Source organism: Lonchura striata, chromosome 1A (assembly GCF_050655825.1).
Source record: "Lonchura striata isolate lonStrDom1 chromosome 1A, ASM5065582v1, whole genome shotgun sequence".
In the NCBI taxonomy this organism is placed as follows: domain Eukaryota; kingdom Metazoa; phylum Chordata; class Aves; order Passeriformes; family Estrildidae; genus Lonchura; species Lonchura striata.
In genome coordinates, this window is record NC_140741.1 from 27,093,394 (window position 1) to 27,115,262 (window position 21,869).

Below are 21,869 nucleotides of genomic sequence, written 5' to 3' on the forward strand. Positions count from 1 at the left end.
GAGTACACATGCCAAACGAGCTTAATGAAGAGGCAACTCTATTTTACATGCTGTTCCAGACTTCCTAGGACAAGTTTTTCAGCTTGTGACATTTTCTGTTGCAGACAACATAACACTTACTGGAGTAAGCCTGGCCACTTCCGGATGTTCCACATAAAAATTCTTCTCAAACTTGGGCAGTTCATTTAAATCCCATTTTTTCTTACGTAAACGTTCCCCTGGATTACCAAATTTCTTCGGAGGAAGAGGACCTCCACGACTTGCTCCAAACCTGTAAATGCAAATGTTAAGTTACTTAAAAAAAAATCCACTACCAGTATTTAAAAACTATTCTAGAATTATTCTGGAATTTTCTTAACCATTTTTTGTTGTGCTTTCCCCAAGCTGACATATGAGCACAACATTCTAGCAAGTCACCTCCCTCCAATCAGTATGATGGTATAAAACTTCTTGAAATAACATAAACCTGCTTTGGGTTAGTTCTGAACCTAAAACCATGTTATTGTAAATCACCCTTTTAAAGCTCCTGCCTCTAGACATGGCTGCTGTACACCTACAACATTTTTCTTGAAACTGACAGTGCACTTACAACAAAGTTAGATAAAAGGGATGAGAAAAATCTCTCCTTGCAAGTTCCTTCTCTGTCTCTCAAGGTTAGTTTTACACTAGACAGCTATTTCACTATCTCCCCCTCTGTATCTTCTCTCTCTTCCTATCAAGAATTATGCCTCAAATGAAAAACAGCAGACTGAAGAACAGAAACTAAACAAGTCCAGCCAAGCTTGCAAGTCCATCTGTAATTCTGTAATCAACAACAACAAAAAAACCCTTATTTTTAAAACACAGCCAACAAGGAAAAAAAAAAAAAAAAAAAAAAAAAAAAAAACCAAAAAGTCTGGGAAAAATGATATCCTCTCCAAAACGTACTGTGGTGAAGACAGAAGAGAGTAAGAAGCTCATGTTCACCAAAAAAAAAAACATGTTCTAGCAAAACAATTCAAAATTTATTGCTCTTTCTCTCTAAGTTTTCTTTATCAAGTTAATTATATACACACTTCAGAAGGTAAGACTAACTGCAACAACCGGTTAATTCAATAGCTAAAACATGAGCTTCTGACAGTAAGTTGTAAGAGTAACTAAAAATCCAGTGGCATTAAATTATTATTTACTGTATTTGTATTTTAAAATAACACACCCCCAAAAAAAGCTACAGCACTTTCATCAGTATTGCACAAACTCAGCAGAAAGAACTTTTCAAAATGCTAGCAAGTCCATTTTTGTCCTAAAGGTACAGCTTTATGCAAAACATTAATTCATGAAACCTGCTTATTTCAAACAACTTTTAGACAGCAAAACCAAAGTGTCTGCACCTTACCTAGGTAGTCCACCAGTAAACAAAAAACTGGTAATGAAATAAACTGAAAGCAACAAAAATCTCTAAGCAACATTCTCACAGGAGTAACTTCTGGATAAAAGAGGGGGTAAAAGAGTTACCAAAAAAATTACATAAGAGCTGAAAAAAAATTCTGAATTATCTTAGAGTACAAGACTACCTGCTGAAACATTAAGTACATTTGTTCTTTAAATCACTTCCCAACAGAAACTATAAATTATAGTGACTAAGAGACCAAAGAAACAGAACTCAAATCAACATTCTAACAGGAAGAAGTGGTTAAATTGTTGGAAAGGCCAAGTATGGTAGATACTTGGTAACTCTTTATAATTTAGCTTCAAAGCTGCTAAGTTAGTTTTAAAATGTCTGTTGCCTTGCAACTGTGCATTAGGCTTCTTCCCTTTCCTATAAATTGCTCCTGTCTTTTCACCTGTGTGTGTATCAGATCCCCAAGACAACCTGTAAAGTCATCAAGTTTTCTCTTATGAAAATGACTGTGAAACACAACTTCAAAAATGCATTTAAGTATTGTGTTTCCTTTCAGGACAAAGAAAAAAAAAAAAAAAAAGGCGCAGACTTTCATTTACAGGGACATCCACCTTTAGTGATGATGTTTGTTACCAATCATGCTAAACTGAGGTCAAAATGTCAAAAATGTCAGTACCCAAGCAGTTCCTACAAAACCCATAAACCCCAAACTCACTCAAGTCCACTAGAGGGTCAAAGGGTTGATGAGTTTCCTTAGAAAAGGAAACATACGACTGGGCTGCCAGCAAGACTGGACACTGCAAAAGCTAAAAGCTGGGTACTATGAACACATGCTCTAAAGCTATCCAGAGGGAAAAAAAAACTACATATTCTACACAGAAGTCACATAGTTTCAGTTCTCCACTCTAACACACAATATGCCTGAATCCTGACCTGAAAGGAAAAGGAAGGAACCCTACAGCAGCCCTTGAACCCTGACTCTGTGGGGGTTCAGTTGCTAAACTGGCAGTAACTGACACTTCACATTCTGACTCCAAGTAAAAAGAGATTCCAACTCAAATTAAACTGACTTAAATCTAGTATTTCCCTGGTTTGCCAACAGCCCTCTTTTCAAAGGTAAATTCAGGGTGGCTCAAAACTTTCTTCCCTAATATTACTACTGCCATCACTTCTGGGACAGAACTGAGTAAATCTGACACATTCCAGAGGAAAACATAATTTTCCTAAGAAGTCACGTACAGCTCATTCCTGACAAGAGAAAACTAGAACCCTTTTATGTGATTAGACTACAAAAGAAGTGGTGGTAAACTTTCATAAGGTACTGAACCAGCACACTGGGAGGCCCAATATTTTATACAGGTTATTTATGAAGTAAGATAGTTGTTAGTGGTTACAAATATTTTCACAACTTAAAGGGATGTATGTAACAAATTGAATCCTAATGTATTAAAGGTTCCAGGATAATATGCAAAAAAAAAAAAAAAAAAAAAAAAAAAAAAAAAAAAAAAAAGAAAAAAAAAATTTTTCATGCAAATATCCACAGACTTCACAAAGAATCATGGAAGCACTTCTTTTACTCATGCAAAACCCCTGACCTAAAAGAGAAGCAGCCACTATAATTAAAGACTTTACAGAAAATGAAATAACACTAATTTTAAGGCACATCAAGTGTTGTGGCAATGCTTTGGCCAGTGTTCTATAAGTAACTGTATATAAATCTGCATACTCAAACTCACTCACTAAACTCCAAAAACAGCTGTGGTCTGATCTATCTCAGACTTGCCAAAGCGCTTACTCCAATGTCCTTGTGTTAAACTGAGCTGGAAATCTCTTAGCAGAAAAACACCAGAACCCTCCTCTCTGTGAAAAAAAAAAAGACCGAAAGTATCTTTTAATTTCAGGATGTTAAATGTCGGTGTAAGATAAAGCAATGATCCAACTATCTCCCTCCACAGCTGACAAGAAACCGAATGTCAAAGTGCATTGCAATGTATAGCAAAATATTCTTTAATCTGCCAGTGGCAAGGGAAAACACGAGGAAAAGGAAGTGGGAGAGAAAAAAAAAGGAAAAAAATGGAGAGAAGACTCATTAATTGAGATCTAGCTTACTATATAGCAGAACCCACATTATATTTTTTTGCTAAACCTTGAGAACTACTCATGATCTGAAAATGCCACTCTCAGAAATTAGTTCTAACTTTCTCTTTAAAAAGGCCTGGCACGAATGCCTTATTACTGTCAACGCTTAAAAAGCTCGAAACTCACTCTAGTTACGCAGTATAACACCATTGTGTTTACTGCTGTCATTGTCAAAAGAAAAAAAATCACATCAAATCAAACCTGCAAAAGCCTTTTGCAAGCCAAACCTTCTTTAAATAACAGATTCAAGAGTATCAAGCACTAGGCCTTTACAGAACCACACAAACAATTGCTGTAGCACTACGTAAACTTGGCGAGTGTGGTCCAGCACCATGGCTCACCGAGATCACCCGCTCGAGTGCCCAAGTCCCCCAAAGGGCAGCGTTTCCAATCCCATTTCCTATCACGGTAAACCCAGGAGCGCAGCTGAGACAGATCTTCCCCCCTCTGCCATCTTTCCAGTAAGTCCAGAAGGAGCAATGACAACCAGAAGGGCAGACAGAAGGACAACCAGCCCTGCCAGGGCCACCGAGACCTTCGTGGCTCGCAGCGGGGAGGGTGCCACGGGTCCCGCCGGGTAAATAAGGCGGCTGGCAGAAAATAATTAAGGGGGCAGGGTGGATGCAGGCCTTAAAATTGCAAGCAAGGCTCAGAACTAGTTACACATGGACGGTGGAAAAGCTAAATAAAACAAATAATTTAAAAACCCGTAAAACGCTCAAAACCCACCACCTCGCCTTGGGGACAGATAAGCCTCCAACTACCCCCGCCCCCACACGAGAATCCAGGGGGGCAAATCTCCACAGATGGAATTTTAGCTCCCCCAAAACCGCCACTCCAACACACCCCCCGAACCCCTCGGCCTACCCCGCCCCCAACGCAGGCCTTCGGCTTCCCCCACCGCCCCCCGCCGTGCCGACCCCCCCTCCCCCTTACCCGCCGCGGTCTCGGTCGCGGCCCCGGTCCCCGAAGCCTCTCATCGCCCCCGGAGGGGTGGGTGAGAGGCAGCGGAACGCCGGCCGTGGGGACGGCGAGGGACTGGGGGTACGGGGCGAGGGTCCAGCCAGGGGCGGCTGCGCCTCGGAGGCCTCGCTTTGCGCCACCTCGCCTCTTTGGTGGGACACAAAAGGAGAAGAGGTGGTCAGAGGGTCCGAGACCCGCTGGGCGTCAGCGGCCGGAACGGCGGGGCTCTCGGTCGGCTCCAGGGCCCGGGTAGTGTGGCGACACCAGCGTCTTCTTGCTCCGCGCTCCCGGCACAAAATGGCCGCCGCCGCCCCGGCCCGCTCCGCTTACGTTACGGGCAGCCTGGCGCTGCGCAAACTCCGGCCCTCCGAAACACCTACGCCTATTCTCGGAACTCAACTACGCACTAAGCGCGCTCGGCGAAACACCGCCCCGTGCAGTAGCAGGCGGGCTACGAAAGGTGCGTAACGTTCTTTACTTAGAGCCGGGGCCCCGCGTGAGGAAGGCGGAGGGGAGGAGTAACGCTATTCCCCAAAGTCAGCTGCGTAAGGAGCTCTCCGTAACCCCTTCTGCAGGGCAGAGAATACCTGGGCCGAGGCGCACGTTACGTAAGTGCACGGCGTACGTAAGGTGCGTAACTGAGGGTAGCGTAGGGCGGGAAGAGCCCGGTGCGCTTGGCGTAGGATTCTTACGCGGACCGTGCAGGCTGGGCCGGAGGGTTACGCTGGATTCGCAGACGGTTTGAAGAATACGGCCCGTCGCCTTCTCGCCCACGGGCTCCGCCGAGGTGGCGGCGGGGTTGAGGACACGATGATGGGACAATGGCGGAACAATAATGGGACGCTGGGCGACGGGGCGGGAGCGGCCCTTTGGACCTCTGTGGCGGCTCCGGCGGCCGAGGTTATTCCCTGTAAGATTAGCAGGGGGATCTCGGCGCGGCGCGGGGGCAGGAGCAGAGTGACAGCAGCCATGATGTTTGCTGTCGCCTGAGCGCCGGCAGGCCGCGGCAGAATTCCCCACATGAGCCAGAGACTCCTCGCTGAAAGGCAGAATCATCCACGAGGCGATTACGTGGCACAGACCATAAATCCTTTTGTGTTGTGTATGCGGTATTGCCAAGTCAGTGTGTCCTGGCACAAGGAGATGGTGGGGTTAGCCCAGCCAAACCCAGCCCTGGCCCACACCGTGTTTCACTATCAGCAGTAATTTCTGGGCTGACAGGTTATCGAAAGCTGCTTATACTGGCAGAAGGGAAAAACAGTCCCCTTTACTTTCAGACCCATGGATAAAAATAACAGCCTAGAACGACACAGAAATTACCATTTTAGTTTCACATCGTATATACATATGTATGTATGTATCACATGTTTGAGAAAGCAAAAAGCAATCTGAGTGCTTAAAATAAAATGCAAGAGAAACCTGGGTCTTTTAAGTGGGTGGCACAGAGTCAAGTGACACTGCATGCTCTCACTGACACTGGGTACTTGGCCGCTGGATAAAAATGCCTAGTGTGGGAAAGCCTGGCACATGCAATGGACTGGACATTGCATTAAATGGCAATGACTGATCCATTCCTGGCGCTATCAGATGAAGCAGCTTCCCAGCCTACAGCTCTCTAGACTTTTCTCCACTGTGAAAAACAGTGCTCTACCTCAGGAAAAATATCAACTATCTGTTAAGAAACCACTTAAGGAAGGCAAGCCCTCTAGGTCTGTCACAAGGAAAAGCCTGGTTAAAATGTCAGGCTTCTTTTCCATTAATTTCTGGTCATTGCTACCTTTTTACTTGATGTTATCTTAACTTGCATTTGGTAACCTAAACAAAAACATTATTTTGCCAGTGAGGACAATTTCTTTGACCAGATACCAAAATTAGAATCACTGTAATTACCAGAGGACAAAGCAAGACTTCTCCATTATATCCATGTGTGTGTATGTATGTTTAATTATAATTATTATTATTATTGTTTAATTTATAGAAAAGCAAGGGATTCCATGAGCATTGGTGATATTGCAAAAGGAATTGTTATTTTGGCCCCCAATGCCCTGTTTGCATCTTTATTCCCAGTTTCTTCTTTTGCCCCCTGTGACCTACATCTCTGGCTACTTCAGAGCTGTGCCTGTGCTGCTGGCTCCCTCAGCAAGCTGAATCTTAAGTGCCTTTTCCTTGGTAAAAGTGCTGGTGCCAGCCTCTCCTATTTAGCCACTGCATTTGTTTTATTCTTTTTAATAGTAACAATATTTACTATTACTTAATACTAATCTTTAATAGTCTTACTTATCCTAGAAGAATGACAAGTCAATTATATCAAGTTTATTTCTTTAGAGAACTAGAAAAAGGTTTTAATGTATTGGGTTTTTTTTTATAATATATTTTTCTCATGAAAGATCAATGAGATTTTTGAGAGTGGAGTTTAATGCGAAGCACCCAAACATAGTCAGACTTCTGTTCTACTTCATAGTCTTTATTTTTAACTTTAATAAGAACAGGTTTAAAACATTCTGTCCAAAAAGTAGAAAATGCTAAATAAAAACATGAACATTATTTAGTCAAGATAAAAATGTTTAAAAACATATTCTCAAAACTACTTGTTCCTCTACAGTACGTGAAAATCTGTCAAGTTATTGAGCTGTTGTTCCTCCCACTGCCTTTTCCATCTATATATGTGAATTTTATAACTGAGATTATTCTAGTTCTGTTGCATTTCACACTATAAATTCTACCACTTAGACACTCTCTTTGAAATAAATTAAGAAAGAGTATATTCACTCCCATGTGAAAGGACAGGTTTGATTTTCACAAAAGATAGGAAAAGGATTCTAAGAACAATTCACAATCTAATGGCTTAAATATTTGCATGCCAAAAGTTCAATTGAAAAACAAAAATCCTACATGACCAAAATTTTAGTTCAGTAAAACTGAACTGTACAAAATCTATCCCAGTGTTCTCCCAAAATATCTTAAATATCTCCCAAAAGCTACAAATGCAGCCATAGGTAGTTGTCAAGCTTTCACAAATCTTCATCACAGCTTCCCTGCTGGTTTTTTAGTACATTTACATTACATTTTTTTACCTATTCTTTGGCATCCCCAATCCCTCCAGCAGTTATTGCAAATGTGGCTTCATTTTCAGGCATCTCAGGGCTGGGCGAAAAAGATACAAGAAACTTGTGGGTTTCTCCATATAAAATGCAGTTGTGAAACAGTCTCCAAAATGCTGTGGGTGTGAGCGACCTGGAATACCTCAGTGCCTTTATACCTATGTGCAAACTGTAGAATCTGATCGATATCATCAGGATCAGAAAATGCGAAATTATTGTGTCAGGAAAACTTAGGAATTTAAAATGTCCAGAATCTTCCTGCCAAGGGACTACCAGTCCTACCAAAGCTTCATTAAGAGCTAAGCATCTAGTAGGATTTATGATGAAAGATTATGTTATTTAACGTATGCAAGGTGCAAGACAACTTTAATCAGTTGTTTAATCTGTTAATTAGTTTGTCCTTTCAGATTTTCTCCCAATGTACCATCCAGACAGTTTCAATACCTTGAACTTTGTCACCTTCTCTCCCGTGAGGGAAAGGTGGTTTACCTGTCATAGATCTTTGCAATCCGCAGCTCCCCTCTCCCTTTCCTCAAACTGATCCTGGTAGTCGAAGCATGAGCAAGGATGTGGCCCCCGATGGGCTTTTTTGGGTCTGCCTGAAAGCTGAATTAGCAAGAAAATTGTGGTGATTCACTGTGCAAATTCCAGAGGTTAAAACTGTGCTTAACTGTCAGACTGAGCCCTATTCAACCCAGTAACAAATAATCAATAGGGAAATACTTTAGAAACTTGACTTTTGCATACTTGTCTCAAGATAATATGTTCATATGTTCAATGCTGGCATAATTTTCCTGTCATTACATATAAGAGGCTCCAGAAATACACACCTTAAATATCACATATGAGCTGCTCCAAAGGAAAATGTGGTGCTTTTTCAATATTTTTTATAGCTCATTTTCTTTGTTTAAGTCACAGTGAAATCACACCACCATACCAGGCAGCAGATAAACACAAAAAAGCTCATTCCAAAAACTGAGAGAAACTTCCAAAGGTCATTTATGTATTAATTCCTAATATCAGAGGAAACAATGACCAAACTGATGTTTCATTTCAGTGTCTCTTGCTCCTTACAATCTCAGTTCTCATTTCTGTTAAATACATAATACAAAGTACAGGATTTTTTTTTTAAGAGAGAGAAAAAGTATTTTACGTCATAGTTGCTCCTGGGTCAGCAGTCATCTGGTTGGTCACAAACACAGCCACATTATATTCTGCAAGAGAAGACATTTCAAAGAAAGTAGACTTCATCCAATTAGAATTCCAAAATATTCTCTCATCCATGGTAAAAGCAAGGTTTCTGCTGAAGCACTCCAAATTTTAAGTGAACGAGAAGAAAATATTCTTTATGACTGATGGCTGCAGTTAATCACGACACAGCCTAATTTGCTCTTGCATGGCTTCAACTGTAATACACCAAAATTGAGCACTTTTTACAATTCCACTGAACAAGTCTTTCTCAGTTTCCATCTATTCTCTGCTGGCTCCCTGCCCTCAGCTCTCTCTTCTTCCCTTTCTCTGTTTGAATTTTTTTTTTTTTTTACATCAGGAAAAAAACATTTATTAATTCCTCATCAACATTTCTGAGACATTCCAAAGAGAAGGAACTCTAGTCATCCTATCATCATCCCCCAAAGCATTGCAAAGTACTGAGAAATTGGCAAGAGGCATGGCTTTTTCATTTCTCTATGCCTTCATCCTCTTTCCTCTTTCTTTTGTATTTAGACTGTTGGAATTTGGGGAAGGCAATTACTCTTACTGAGTATTTGTCCAGTTCTACAATCTATTATGTCATTTAGGGCTTGACAGTATTCCTAATAAAACTCTAAATGTTGGAAAGTCCAGACGTTTTCTCAATCTGTCATCTTGAAATAATATCAGTTTGATCTTTTTGGTAACTGACAGAGGTGTGAAGTGAGGAAGGATCTACTACTAAGTCGTTGTGCTACCAAAAGCTACTGGTAGTGACTCCAGCCCATGTTTTTCAAATCTTGCAATATTTCCCATACCTTCTGATATTTTTTGGAGCCTTGACAACATCTGAGCTAGTTTCTGTTGTCGTTCAGCCAACTCTCCGCGACCACTGAAATCCACACGGAAAAGTGCCATTATGGAGTCAATGATCTGCATTGTAATCATGCTAGGTAAGTAAATATAGTGAAAGAAAACAGGAACACATATTCTGAGAACAGTAAGCATATAGAAGTCTTGTACCAATAACTTGAAGATACCAGCTTCCTCATGGAACTTGGCTGCTACATAGTCAAGCAATTCCATCTGATGCTCACCTATGGGAAGCAGTTGCCAAGAGAAATTAGGACCAGAAAGAACTCTGACGGAACAAAAGCCTGAACTTTAAAATTCCACTTGAAATGTCTCCACTGGTTATGTTTTCATTGCCAGCAGTTTTAAATGCAATGCCCAGCAACAATATTTTGCAGGTTCCAGTTTCCTCTCACCCATCTCACAAAACTTCTTTGTGAAAATCTTCACTCTGCATGAAGACAACTTTTTGTTGTGTTAAGAACTGAAAAGCAATACATACATTTTAATTTAATATTGAGTTAAATGACACACAGAAAATGTTTTAATCATATTATTTATGTTTATACTGCACTCTTAAAGAAGTCTTATTTCAAAATTTCTTGAAGTTTTAAAGCAGTACCTTGTGACAGTGTGTTGAGCTGTTAATAAACTGAGAAGTGTTAATAAACTGAGAACTATTAAAAATGGTACCTGAGAGAAAAAACCCTAGATATCATGCCAGTTGCAATAATGGTCTTACTGGTATATGCACGTGCATAGAGCACGTTGTCAAGTACTGCCTCGTGGTCAACATTGAAGCGATCAGCAATGTCACGCAGGCGGTCTGGTCGGCTGGCATGAGTCAGAGTTAAGGATTTCTCCTTGTGCAAACCATGCTCTGAAAATAATAAGACTCCATTCCAAAATAGGACTATGGGGGGAAAAAAAAGAAGAATATTTATTTTAGTCCTAGAGAAGACTGACTTTTTGTCTTCATGCTGTCCCACGTACCCTAAAGATAGTTTAGGGCTCACGATGGTAATTGTTTTGTGTTTAGGGTTTGAGGCGGGGGGGAGTTGACATATGGATAGCTGTGCTCTAGGAATTCAGCTGTGAGCAAAACCTGTTTATACACAGTCTACTGCAAATGTGAAGTGTTAAAAATAGTGTTTAGTACTTAGATAAATTTATCTTGAATAGAAAAGCTGCTATAACCTGTAGGAGGCCTACTAGATCTCAAAAACACAAAACTCCCAAAAACAAACAAACAAAAAAACCCAGTTAAAATATAATCCAATTCCTAACTAATTTTTCCAGGTTGGATTACATCAAATGACAAAAGAAAAACTCACTTCCTTGTGGGCCACTATACACTGTGCTCTCCACAATTTCTGTGCCAGTCATATTTTATGTATATGAAGATTCCTTACAACAAAATGTCAGTCATAATGTTTTACATGTATGAAGCTTCCTTATTACTAACTTTCCAGTTCATCACACCTGTAACTTTTAACAGCCAAAAGATACAAAGTGTTTTCAGTATCAATGAAGATAATCTTTCCACCTGTGTAGCCATTTGGTCCTGGGAGCTGGGCTGTCACTACAGAGAATCATAGAATATTAAAATGAAAAAGCAGGAAAAATATTTTCTTAATCCCTCTATCATTATTTTTAAAATAAAATACAACTGTTTGTCCATATCACAAAGAACTGTCAGTTTTAATTGATGTGAAAATCAGGAGTATCTTGTCTTACTGCCCTCTTGAGACTAAGCTGAAGCTGCTTTTCTCGATTGCAGATCAGATGAGATTTAATTAATGGTGTCAAAACTGTTTACTCAGTACCATCACTAAATCTGTGTATTTTAGGGATGTTATTAGTGAGTTCTTACACAAAATCTTCTGCCCAAATTAATTCTATTGACTTAGTAGGCACTTTTTCCAGCTGTAACACATATGATCAAAATTTCTTTGCATATGAGTTTTTTCTTGATATGCAAATAGTTGCTGATTGTGGGTTTAGTCTCTTTGGAGTGAATAAGCTAAAATACTCAATCCAGCTGTAATCATTCATGCAAAAGGGTATGACTCTGCTGACCATTACACTGTATTAACCAGAAGAGGCCTTGTTTTTCCAGAACATGCCATATTGCACTTTACAATATAAGGGAGTAATTTAAGAGAATTTGCCTACTCAGTGTCTGGTAATTCCAGCAGCATTAATAGTTTTATAAGGTTTTGTTTACTACTCTTTACACACTGAGAAATATCTCTGGGAAATCAGGGTCCTTCTGGTTTTGGCACTGCCCAAATATGGTGACTGCCAATGCCTGTTTATCCAGTCTCTGACAGCCAGTAGTACCCTTTCAGTGCCCTTTCAGAATGTCATATTCAGAAAAACCTCTTGAAACCAGGACAGTCATAGAGAATTTTTTTTTTTTGGTTGAGAAAAAATTTTGCCTCTGCCCTTTTCTGAGCAATGCCCCATCTACATGTCATCCATATTTGTGCTCTGCTCTTCCAGATGGTGTGTTTCACTGTTTTATCTAAGACAGCCTATTATCTTCACTCTCCTTATGGCAAAACTTTCATGGATGTGAGCACTATTAAAAAGTAACCATTTATATGAGTTCTCTACTCAAGCACGGTTTATGGCAGTAAGAGTCACCAAGGTCTGTTTCACTGTATTTGTAGAAATAAAAGATTCTGAATTTTTACTCATATGTTTAATTCTGATAGAGTTGTAAACAATGGATTCACTGAGAATAAACATCACTCTTATTTTAAGATGTCATACCTACCACAAAGAGTGTGAGATAGCTGGGTTTTGCCTGTCCGGAACTCTGTTAAATAAAGAGAAGGGAAAAAAAGAGTCAAGGTTTCTTTTTCCAAGTTTGACAGATTCAGGAATGACTGCAATTAGAAACTCTTACTTACAACATTCACCTCACTCTCTACCTTTTAAAATCATTTAACCTCAATTTCTAAATCATATTCTGTGCAGCAGAAATGTGTTACATGAAAAGCAAAATCTGAAATGCTTTAATTTGATCCTTCTTGACTGCTGAAGTCATTCTCTTGTGTATGGAAGTTAAAACCATATGGCAGCTGTGGAAAAGTGATAATGGGGGGGGCGGGGTGGGGAAGAAATGGTTGATTCAATTAACCTAGCCCAGTTTCATTTCCAGTAAAATGATCAAGGACAAGCTTACAAGTTTATTAATCTCATTCTACCAAAACACATTACTCTCCAGTTTACCTCTTCTAAAGGGAAGACGACTGTGTTTTATGAACTCTTATTGCTGAAGTGTCAAGGACCAACTAATTAGGTGTACTGTAACAGTAGCTTAATTGTATTTCCAAAATCTTACATTAAATGCGGTGTACCTTAAGTACGCATAACTAAAATACCTTTTGTGGCAATTTTGTCACACTGCATCAGGGAGAAATCTGGCATGTTAGTAGTAGTCTTAGTAATGCTACATTTTGCTGAATAAGCATGCTCAGTAATCATGCTTGCAGACTCAGCTCAAACTTAGTCTGAAAGCAAATGAAGAGGAAAAACTAGAAAACACTAAGAGAAGTGGATTATTTCTTCTTGCACTCATGCAGATACTCATCTTTGTAATTACAGTGTGGTAAACTTGATATAAGTAATCCAAGTTGAACTAAAATCTAAATTAAGTTGCAATTCTTTGTTTGGTAATACTCATTTAATGTGGTTCTCTCACCTCCAAAGGCCTCAGTGATTGCCATGCTTTCAATCCCACCACCCAGAAGTTTACTGCAGAAAGGGAGAGGATTATTATATAAACCCCCCAAAAAAATCACAAAAGGAAAGTAAAAAAGAGACATTTTACTATTTTAAGGAAAGTAATTTCTGCCCTAAAGCCCCTGATACATTAAGTGCAGGGCACTAAATGATCGTTGATTCATAAAGAATTAACTCTGTCTTTATCTCCCTTTTTGTGTGCAGAGGAACAAGCTATACAAATGATTACTGGAAAGAAAGGAGAGAAAATAATATTGAAAATAATATTTCAAAATAACATTCCATGAAAATATCTCAAGGGAGGACTTGAAGACTTTGACCTGAAACCTGCAGATTATTTTGATAGATGAAAAAATTATACTGTCAAGATTTCTGGATGCCAACTGTTTATTTACAGTGACTGTACAAAGTCCAGTTTCCCCTCAGAAAAGGAGCTGGTTTTGGTGCTTATTGATGTAGACTTCTTTAACTCTAAATGTAAGGGGAATCTATGTGTCCTAGCTGAGGATTTATTCCCTTATATTTCTGTGTCTCATTAAAGACAATTAAGATGATTATTTGGAACATTTGGATGAAGGAAGGATATAAGAGATAAGCTTACTCAAATTCCTGGCTGCCAGTGGAAATATGAAATACCATCTTCCGTTTTTCACTGTACTCAAAGGCAGTGAGGAAGCCTGGTTCCTAGGGAAGACCAAAGAGAACACAAGAGGTTTATTTTAGCTTTAACCTAAAGTTAAAAGTGCAATATCCCATATAAATATCTTCTTTTCTCCCAGCCTCATTCCCATGGGTTGAGTATAAAAAGCACCACAGCATTCACCTGGTTGTTGTGGAGTATAAAGTATTATGCCTTAAAGTAACATGCAGACTAATTTTCAAAATTATTTTGATGATGCAGTGGGAAATCTGCTAAGAGAAATGTTGCACAGCATTTTGGAGAGGCCAGCATTAAGTTCAAACTCTCAGGAAAGTGACTGGCTTACAACAAGCTTGTTTGCAGCTTCTTTAATCTTGTCCACTTTGGCCTCTGAGAGCCCCTTCATATTGCACAGTGCCCTTCTTGTGGTCATCTGGATTCCTTTGATTGTGCAAATCCCAACTGCCTTCAGCTTTTTAATATCTGCTACGTTCTGCAAAGAAATTTCCCTTCTGTGAGTACTCAGAACAGTTAACAACTGGAAGGTGAAATAAACCTTTGCAAAATATTTTAAGTTTGCACTCATATGCCTGTGTTTTCACCAAGAAAGAAACAGATTTACAGTAAACTCTTCATTGTGTATTTTGTGACATCAACAAAACAAAATTTTGAGTAATATTGGTACAAGGAATCATGGTGCAGAGAGCAGCTTCTGGTGGTTTTGAGAGAAAGATATCTGGGTATTTACTTCTCCCCTTTCAGTGTCAGCTTTTCTAGATCAAAGCTGATAGTAAAGAAACAGTACAGAATTATTTCAGATAGTGTGGACCTTGGACACCATATAACACTCAGTCTGCCCTTGGTCCCTTAGCACAGATAATCTGTAAACCAGATAATCTGGTGGTGGATAGTTGGGATTCACAAGGATCACTGGAAACTGAATCTACTTGCTGTGCTGTTTCTGCATGTCCAGATTAAAACATATGTATCCTGCAGATGTGACTGACACTTTGGGCTGGAGTGAGCTATTTGTTTTTCATAAATTGGGAACAGCACAACTTCAGAGAGCACCCTACTGACATATTTTACCTTCCCTCACCTCATTTTATGATTCTGACATCACTGGAAATGTAAAAGCAAGAACAGATTACTCATAAGAAAGCATACTTTGTGAAAGGTGTGGGATAATACATCAATTTACCATTTCTGGCCAAGATTTTTCTTTGGAAAAAACTATGAACTGGACATATCATCAATTTGTCTAGAGTGTGTGGGTACATAGAGCATAAGAAGGGAGGGGGGTTGTGTGAGAAATTAGTCATGTTTATTTCAAAGCTTATTTCTCATCCTGTGATAGTGTGTGACACTCAGCAGAGGCTGAGGGGTAACAGCACCTTAAATCCTACTAAACACTTTTGATCACCAAATCACAGTCTCAGTTCTTCTAATCTGATTCTCTTTCTGGGCACACTGGCAGATCCAGTAAATATTTTTCTCTCTAGTCCTTGAAAAAAAATTCTAAACCCACAAAAATTGTTTTTCCAGGTAAATGAATTTAACATATATAGGTCATCCTATGTTTGCACAAAGCTTTTAGCTGGCACAGAACAAAAACTTCCTCTGAGGTGTGGGAATAACCACTTGGAAGAAAGAAGAAAAAATAATTGAAAGGAGCAGAAAACCTTTACAACCCCAGAAGAACAGCCTAAGCCATTATTCTTAGTTTTCAAGCTCTTTCATACATTTGTATCATTCTGTGAATGCCATGCCTTGTTTCATACTGATAGGGTAGTACAGCTCCCTTCCAGCTCAGGTCACCCTCTTTGATCAACTTGCTAAATTTTTAAGCATAATTTGTTTATTTTTCCTATGTTGCCCCATAATTTGAACTCCCAACCATGTGATCCTTCTTCAGAACTATCTTTAAAACTGCCAATGAACTTCCAATAAAAAAAAATTGCCAACAATTGCACTGCTGACCTGGTCAGCCCAGTAACTACAGTGCTGACTAATGATGAGTCATTGTGATATGTCCTTCCCATCTTTGTGTGTCTGGAGTCACTTTTATTAAATCTCACATTACTTCAGGCAAACCCAACTTTTTATTCTGCTTCTATAACTCTGATTATAACAGGATTCCAATACATGAGCCAGTCTCCTAAATAAACATATAATAATTGTAATTCAAATAAATAGGTGATGTTTATGTGATGATGGTAACAAGGATAGGAATTCACATTTGATTAAGAAAATAAACCACTTATTTCTCTAGCAACTAATATTTTTCTCACTCCTACTCTACCCCCTGCACAGTATGCTGAAAATAGTATAGTAACTATTGTCACAGCGTGATTTCACAGGCACCAAAAATGCAGGAGTAATTACAAAGATTGGCAGGAACAGGAAATAATCTATCACACAGTTTTCAAATAAATTAGCAAGCAGTTGGTTTTTCAAGAGTGCTAGGTGCTAAATACTTTGAGTATCTTGACACTTTATTTAGGAAACTGATGTGAATGAGATTTTCTAAAAATCTGTCTTGTCACCAAAGGCAAAATTTGTCTCCACTGACTGAGTTAGAACTTATTGCAAGGAGGAATTTCAGTTATTTGCATCAATGTATATACAATTTTAGAAACAACCTTACAGTAGCTTTTGAGGGACAATGACAATTCTATGTGATCAAGTGATTGCTAATACTTACAATTCCATGCTTCTGAAGCAGGTCAATATCCTGAAAAAAGGATTCCTAAACAAAATAGCAGAAATAAAAATAGATGTTGCTTTTTCTTGTTATTACATCTATCTTGCTACATGACTGTTTCAGATTTGCAAACATTTATTGATTTTTCACAAATAATACATAGCTTGTTGGACAACTGAAATAAGCAAAGCCATAGTGAGCCAAAAAGACATACATGTTTCTTATCATCTCCACAAAGTATATCTTCACAGGCAATTAATCCTCTGTTGTGCTAATAAGACTTGTGTTAGCATCATCATAATCTGCAGCTTCTCTACCATAATTTCTCACTCTTTTCATGCTGATGATCCCTTGCATTTACTACAGAAGTGTAAAATATGATGAAATAATGATAATCCCATTAAAAACTGTGCACAACTTTTGAAAGGTTAATGAAAATTACTTGAAAAGCCAGGCTGTACAGGGACTAGGGGAATGAGATTTTCTTGGCAGTAGACTGGAACAAAATTTTAGATGCATTGAACTCCCTGATGGTTTCTGGGGGCCTCCTGTCCCTCCATGGGTTTCTTAAGACTATCAAAATACCTTTGAACATTTACTGCACATAGTTTTCAATCAATAACAAATTTACCTCATCATCCTGGTATCCTGGTTCTTCTTGGACTACTTGATCCTCCATGGCCTTCATCGTGAAAGAGCATGCAATAAAGTATTGATCACTAGTGGGAAATGCAAACAAAGACAGTCATGGGGGGGCAATAAATGAGTAAATGTCTGTAAAAGGACTGTTAAGAAGTCCTTGAACTACAGAAACATGTCAGTATGACATCATATAGAGATTTAAATTTGGATTCTGCTTCCAACTCTTCATTATCTGACCTACCAGGCCAAAAGGAGAAAATCTATGGTTTTTCACTCAGATGAACCAGTTTGGCTAGAAAGGGCTTCATAGGTATTGGGAAGAGATCTCATTCCCTTGTGAGAATCTTGGGTCAGAGATGAGTTTTGGAGTTGGGAACATATTTTAAATTAATTATTACTAGTGGAATTTATTCTGGTGAGAATGCTAAAGGCAGTCTGTGTGTTTATGACAAAAGTCAGCATAGTTGTAGACAAAATAGGCAATGGAAAGGCAATGTAAAAGTTCAGCCTCTCCATCTTTCTGTGACAGAAAACCCACAAAACAGTGCAGAGACGGCTACAACTCCTTAGTTATGTATCTTGAGAGCAGATTATTAAAGCTGTATTTGTTCTGAAGTTCTTGCTGAGGTTCAAAATGACTAATAAATGCTGAAGATGTTTAGGTAATGGCTGTAAAGAGTATGCTTGCATGGAGAGAACAAAAGAATGGTAAGAAAAATCTGTAACTTTTGTTATGCAAACCCATATACAGAGAGCTCATTTCATGTCTTTTCATGTTTAACTTGCCATGTCTGGACTCCAGCACAGCTTCACTGCCCTCTCTGTGTGACTTTCTATAAGCAAAGCCTAGAACTGGAATAGGCACTTAGTGACACCATGGTTAAATGAGTAAAGTGTGACCTCCTTAAATTTTATGAATGCAAGAATAGTGAATACGAAGTAGTTCCTTAGAAATTTGATCTTATAACCAAACTACTCTATAATTTTTTTAGTTTTGTAAATGGGTTAAGTTGCTTCTATTTAAATTGTGAGCTTACACTTGGTGTTCTAGCTCTGGACGATGAAAGGTTTTGTAGACCACCACATCAAAATGTGTGCATATATTTACTTGCTCATTTCTTAACAAAATCCACAAACTATAAGATGGGCTATGTCTAACAGAAGTTGGGATAGTTTAGGCTAAATATCTGCAAAAGGCCTTTTTTTCAGCTTCTAAATGGATACTAATTTGCTTGCAAGAATCCTGTGTATATAGAGGCTGGGAAAGAAAGGAAAAGAATATCAGAATTTCAGACTTATTTTATTCTGTTAGTATTTAATGGAAATATTCTTATAGAATCGGTTATTTCTGAAAATGTCATGATATATTTAATTTCTATTTCAGAATTCTGACAATTATGGAGTGATAAATCATGCCTTCACATAATTACAGTAAAACACTAATTAAAAAATACTTTGGGAAATTTGAAAAATCCCCTAGCTTCAAATACTGAAGGAAGAAAAACAAGTAATGCAAGAGGCATTAAAACTATATTACAATCTCCTTCTTCATTAAAAATGTCCTCATCAAATGCACATAATCCAGCACTTTAACCACTGCTGAGCAGGTTATGGGATTGTTCTCCTACTCCCCATCCTTAGGCAATTGGCATCTCACAGCAGAAAAACGAGGCAGACCCAGACCCGTGCCTTCCTGGAGGCTATTAGGGAAAACGGAGAAATTTTACCTCACCCTATTAAAAGCTTTAGATACGAAAAAAGTCCTCCTGCTTAGTCAAGCGTTGTCCTGCTGCTGGTGTGTGCTGGCACACCTGAAGGATTCCAGTCACCGCTACCTGCAGTGAAGCAGATAAAAGGGTGAAGGTCTGAGACAACAGAGCAAACCCATGAGAAACCACCAACAATCTTGCACCACCTCAAGTACCGAGGGCAGGTGAGCAAGACCTGGATACCGTGGTGTCCTTCCAGCCTGCGGGTGTGACAGACCCACTCCCTGCAATTCCCCCAGGCTCGGGCCGGCGGAAAATGGCAGCAGAGCTCGGCTCCCCGCCTCGGGGATCCGACCTGCCCAAGGCGCTCCGCGGCGCGACCTCACATCTGCTGCCTCAAAGGAAAATAACTGATTAATCGTCATCAACACACCGATTTATTCGGCTTTTCTTTGCCAGCTGCCTCCTCATGAGATGTACATTTCTGTTCCCAAAGGGCGAGGGACCGCTGAACCTCCCTCCCCCGCTCAGAGCACCGTAAATCCCCATCAAAATTAGAAAAGTAATTAAACCCCCAGCTCATGCCCGGGCAGCTCCGCGGGAGAGGGTGGGGGCAGTACCCGGGCGAAGGCTCCGCGCTCGCCGCGGCCGCCCGCCTCACGGCTCCTGAGGGCTCGGCCCCGCCGCCTTCCCGCCTGCGGGCGGGGCGGGTCCTGCGGCCGGCCCGCGCTTCCCTGCGCCGGCCCGCGCCTCGCCTCGCTTCCCTCAGCCGCGCCGCGCTTCCCTCAGCCGCGCCGCGCTTCCCTCAGCCGCGCCGCGCTTCCCTGTGCCGGCCCGCGCTGGGAGACCCCTCGGTCTCCGTCCTCATCAGTCCATCCCTCATGGTTCATCAAACACTGTAGTCGCCGTCTACCGGGAATATTGCGTTGCCCCCACTCTACAGCTGGGAAAGGCAGCATTAGTTAAAACCGGGTTGGTCTGGGAGGCATTTAGTTCAACCCAGCTCTGCCTTTTGTTTTTTCCAGGGTGCCGCTCAGGCATCTTCCTCAACCAAGCATACCCGGCGTTTTTGGATTGGATGCCCAAGACCTGTCAGCTGGAAGAGAAGTGACTTGCCTGGAGTAACAGGACGAGGAAATGAGGCCGAGTCACACACATGACTTAATCTGCCATTTTAAAAAAGCTTTTTAGGGTATGAACACTTCTGCGAGACATCTGCAGACTTGGAGACAGTATTTGGAGAGCAGTCGCCCATTTTAGCTCACCTCTGGTGGCACAGTTGGTACGGGATTGCATATCGAGGAGACATCACATCTCCTGTGAGCAGGAAGAGTTCCCGGCTGCCCCTTGTGTGGGCTTGGAATGGCAGAAGGACTGGAGCAGCATCGCAGCCTGTTTCAAGGGCCTTGTGAAAACTTCCCCACCCTCTGCCTGTGGGAGGTTAGGCACCTTTTCCAAGCCATTTCTTAGCTAAGTCAGGAAACCAAGCAACAAAACCCACAGCCTTGTGCCATCATCAGCACACCACAGAAGTGCTTGTAGGGTCCCCATTTGAAACATTGAGCAATTTGTGTAATTACCAAAAGTCCAATCCTGGGACTGCAAGGCTTTGTCCATACAGAGGAAGCAGCTGGCACAGCTTTTGAAAACCACATTATTCTGCAAGAGCTATTCCAGAAGAGCACTTAGGCAGACAGCCCTTTAAAGGTGAATTCCTTCACAAAGTATGCTTTTATTCCAGAACAGAATGAAGAGAGTGACCCTTCTGGTGTTGTTGAGCAGCTCTGCAGCAGAAAATACCTCACGCTGTAAACTACCTTTCCTTCGTTATCCTTTTAGTTTGTAATATGTTCTTCAGAAAGGTCAATGAATGCACAGAATATTAAGACCATTTCCCCCTCCAAAGAGCTACTTTGGGCAATAAATTACATTCTACAACTTCAAAACATTGTGTGATCATTAATTGCTCATTCGGCTTCCAGCTGGTGTTGTACAAAAACCCTGCAGAGCTCATCCTGTTAGATATTGTCCCAACTGAGTAGAGGCATCCCTCAGTCTTCTCCTTCCATTTTCCAGGTTCTGCCATGACCACTGCATCTCCATCCCTGAAGAACACACTGTAATGAGACACACCAGTGTGATACACATTTCCTTTCACTTGAGGTCTTGTACCTGTTTGGACAAGAACCAAGTCAAACCATTACCATACAATATTAAGTGTCCATTTGATTTTTTTTTTTTCCATCCTCACAAACTTCATCCATGGTTGCAGTAGGGAAATCCTGAGGGGCTTTGTTATTGGGGTTTTGTTTTCCATCTCTGGGCAGAAGTAAGATGAGCTGCAAAAGCTCTGTGCATACAATGGGTCTCAGGGTAGGAGTGGCAAAATATCAGATCAGCCAAACTTTGAAATTCAGACTGAAGTAACAGGAGAGCTCTATTGTTAAAATGGTATCACTAGAAGGAATAGAGATGGTACTGGGAGACTGAGTTATGTCTCCATCGCAGTCTTGAGATCCTTAGGCTAAGCCTTGACAAAAGTATTCAATACTACAGTATTGGGAGTGATCCTGCATTAAAAAGACACATTAAAAGATAGGTTTTGCTACCTCTAATTGATTTTGAGTTAATTACTACAGATATGTTAGAGGATTAGAGATCTCCCTTCTGTCTATCAAGATGTCCTGTCCAGACCATGGTTCAGCATTGCAACTATGAAGGAAGTAATGAATTAGAGGGCTGTGCCCACTGATATTAAAGAGATGTCAGGTCAAGTCAGGAACACAACAGATTG

General features: G+C 40.3%; 3 protein-coding genes across 12 annotated transcripts in view; 1 reads left to right on the forward strand and 2 right to left on the reverse strand.

Annotated features, from left to right (window-relative positions):
• Window positions 1-4,777, reverse strand: part of DDX17 (DEAD-box helicase 17) — a 19,817-nt gene extending 15,040 nt beyond the window's left edge. The window contains exons 1-2 of the mRNA XM_021554038.4: window positions 4,457-4,777; window positions 121-271 (exon numbers count right to left, since the gene is read on the reverse strand). Coding sequence (XP_021409713.1) covers window positions 121-271; window positions 4,457-4,500 — 195 coding nt within the window. The 5' untranslated portion in view covers window positions 4,501-4,777. The remainder of the gene's footprint in view (window positions 1-120; window positions 272-4,456) is intronic.
• Window positions 4,142-21,021, forward strand: LOC146763419 (uncharacterized). Its single transcript, XM_085569254.1, has 2 exons — window positions 4,142-4,943; window positions 20,101-21,021. Exons 1-2 carry the CDS (start codon window positions 4,142-4,144, stop codon window positions 20,184-20,186), a joined length of 888 nt encoding a protein of 295 aa, XP_085425380.1. The 3' UTR covers window positions 20,187-21,021.
• On the reverse strand, window positions 6,927-19,776 carry DMC1 (DNA meiotic recombinase 1). Of its 10 annotated transcripts, none has more exons than XM_085569231.1 (15): window positions 19,696-19,761; window positions 19,099-19,201; window positions 17,356-17,443; window positions 16,725-16,769; window positions 14,367-14,513; window positions 13,982-14,064; window positions 13,340-13,392; window positions 12,410-12,451; window positions 11,137-11,209; window positions 10,370-10,461; window positions 9,799-9,872; window positions 9,594-9,708; window positions 8,738-8,798; window positions 8,074-8,190; window positions 6,927-7,627 (listed from the first exon to the last, which is right to left on the reverse strand). In XM_085569231.1, exons 3-15 carry the CDS (start codon window positions 17,410-17,412, stop codon window positions 7,558-7,560), a joined length of 1,029 nt encoding a protein of 342 aa, XP_085425357.1. In that variant the 5' UTR covers window positions 17,413-17,443; window positions 19,099-19,201; window positions 19,696-19,761; the 3' UTR covers window positions 6,927-7,557. The 10 variants fall into 10 exon arrangements, with proteins under 10 accessions (XP_085425357.1, XP_085425358.1, XP_085425356.1 ...); XM_085569232.1 differs by lacking the exon at window positions 19,696-19,761 and adding an exon at window positions 19,509-19,647; XM_085569230.1 differs by lacking the exon at window positions 11,137-11,209 and having other exon boundaries at window positions 10,370-10,540; window positions 19,696-19,776.
• Window positions 21,022-21,869: the final 848 nt, after the last annotated feature.

Excerpts from the sequence above, each read along its gene's own strand:
- DMC1 (XM_085569227.1), bottom strand. The coding sequence starts at position 17,412 with ATGAAGGCCATGGAGGATCAAGTAGTCCAAGAAGAACCAGGATACCAG. Across the intron at positions 14,514-16,724 it reads TGCTTCAGAAGCATGGAATT|AACGTAGCAGATATTAAAAA; the intron begins GTAAGTATTAGC and ends ATTTCTTTGCAG. Across the intron at positions 7,628-8,073 it reads ATTGCAAAGATCTATGACAG|CCCTGAGATGCCTGAAAATG; the intron begins GTAAACCACCTT and ends TTTTTCGCCCAG.
- LOC146763419 (XM_085569254.1), top strand. The coding sequence starts at position 4,142 with ATGCAGGCCTTAAAATTGCAAGCAAGGCTCAGAACTAGTTACACATGG. Across the intron at positions 4,944-20,100 it reads TAGCAGGCGGGCTACGAAAG|GGTGCCGCTCAGGCATCTTC; the intron begins GTGCGTAACGTT and ends TGTTTTTTCCAG.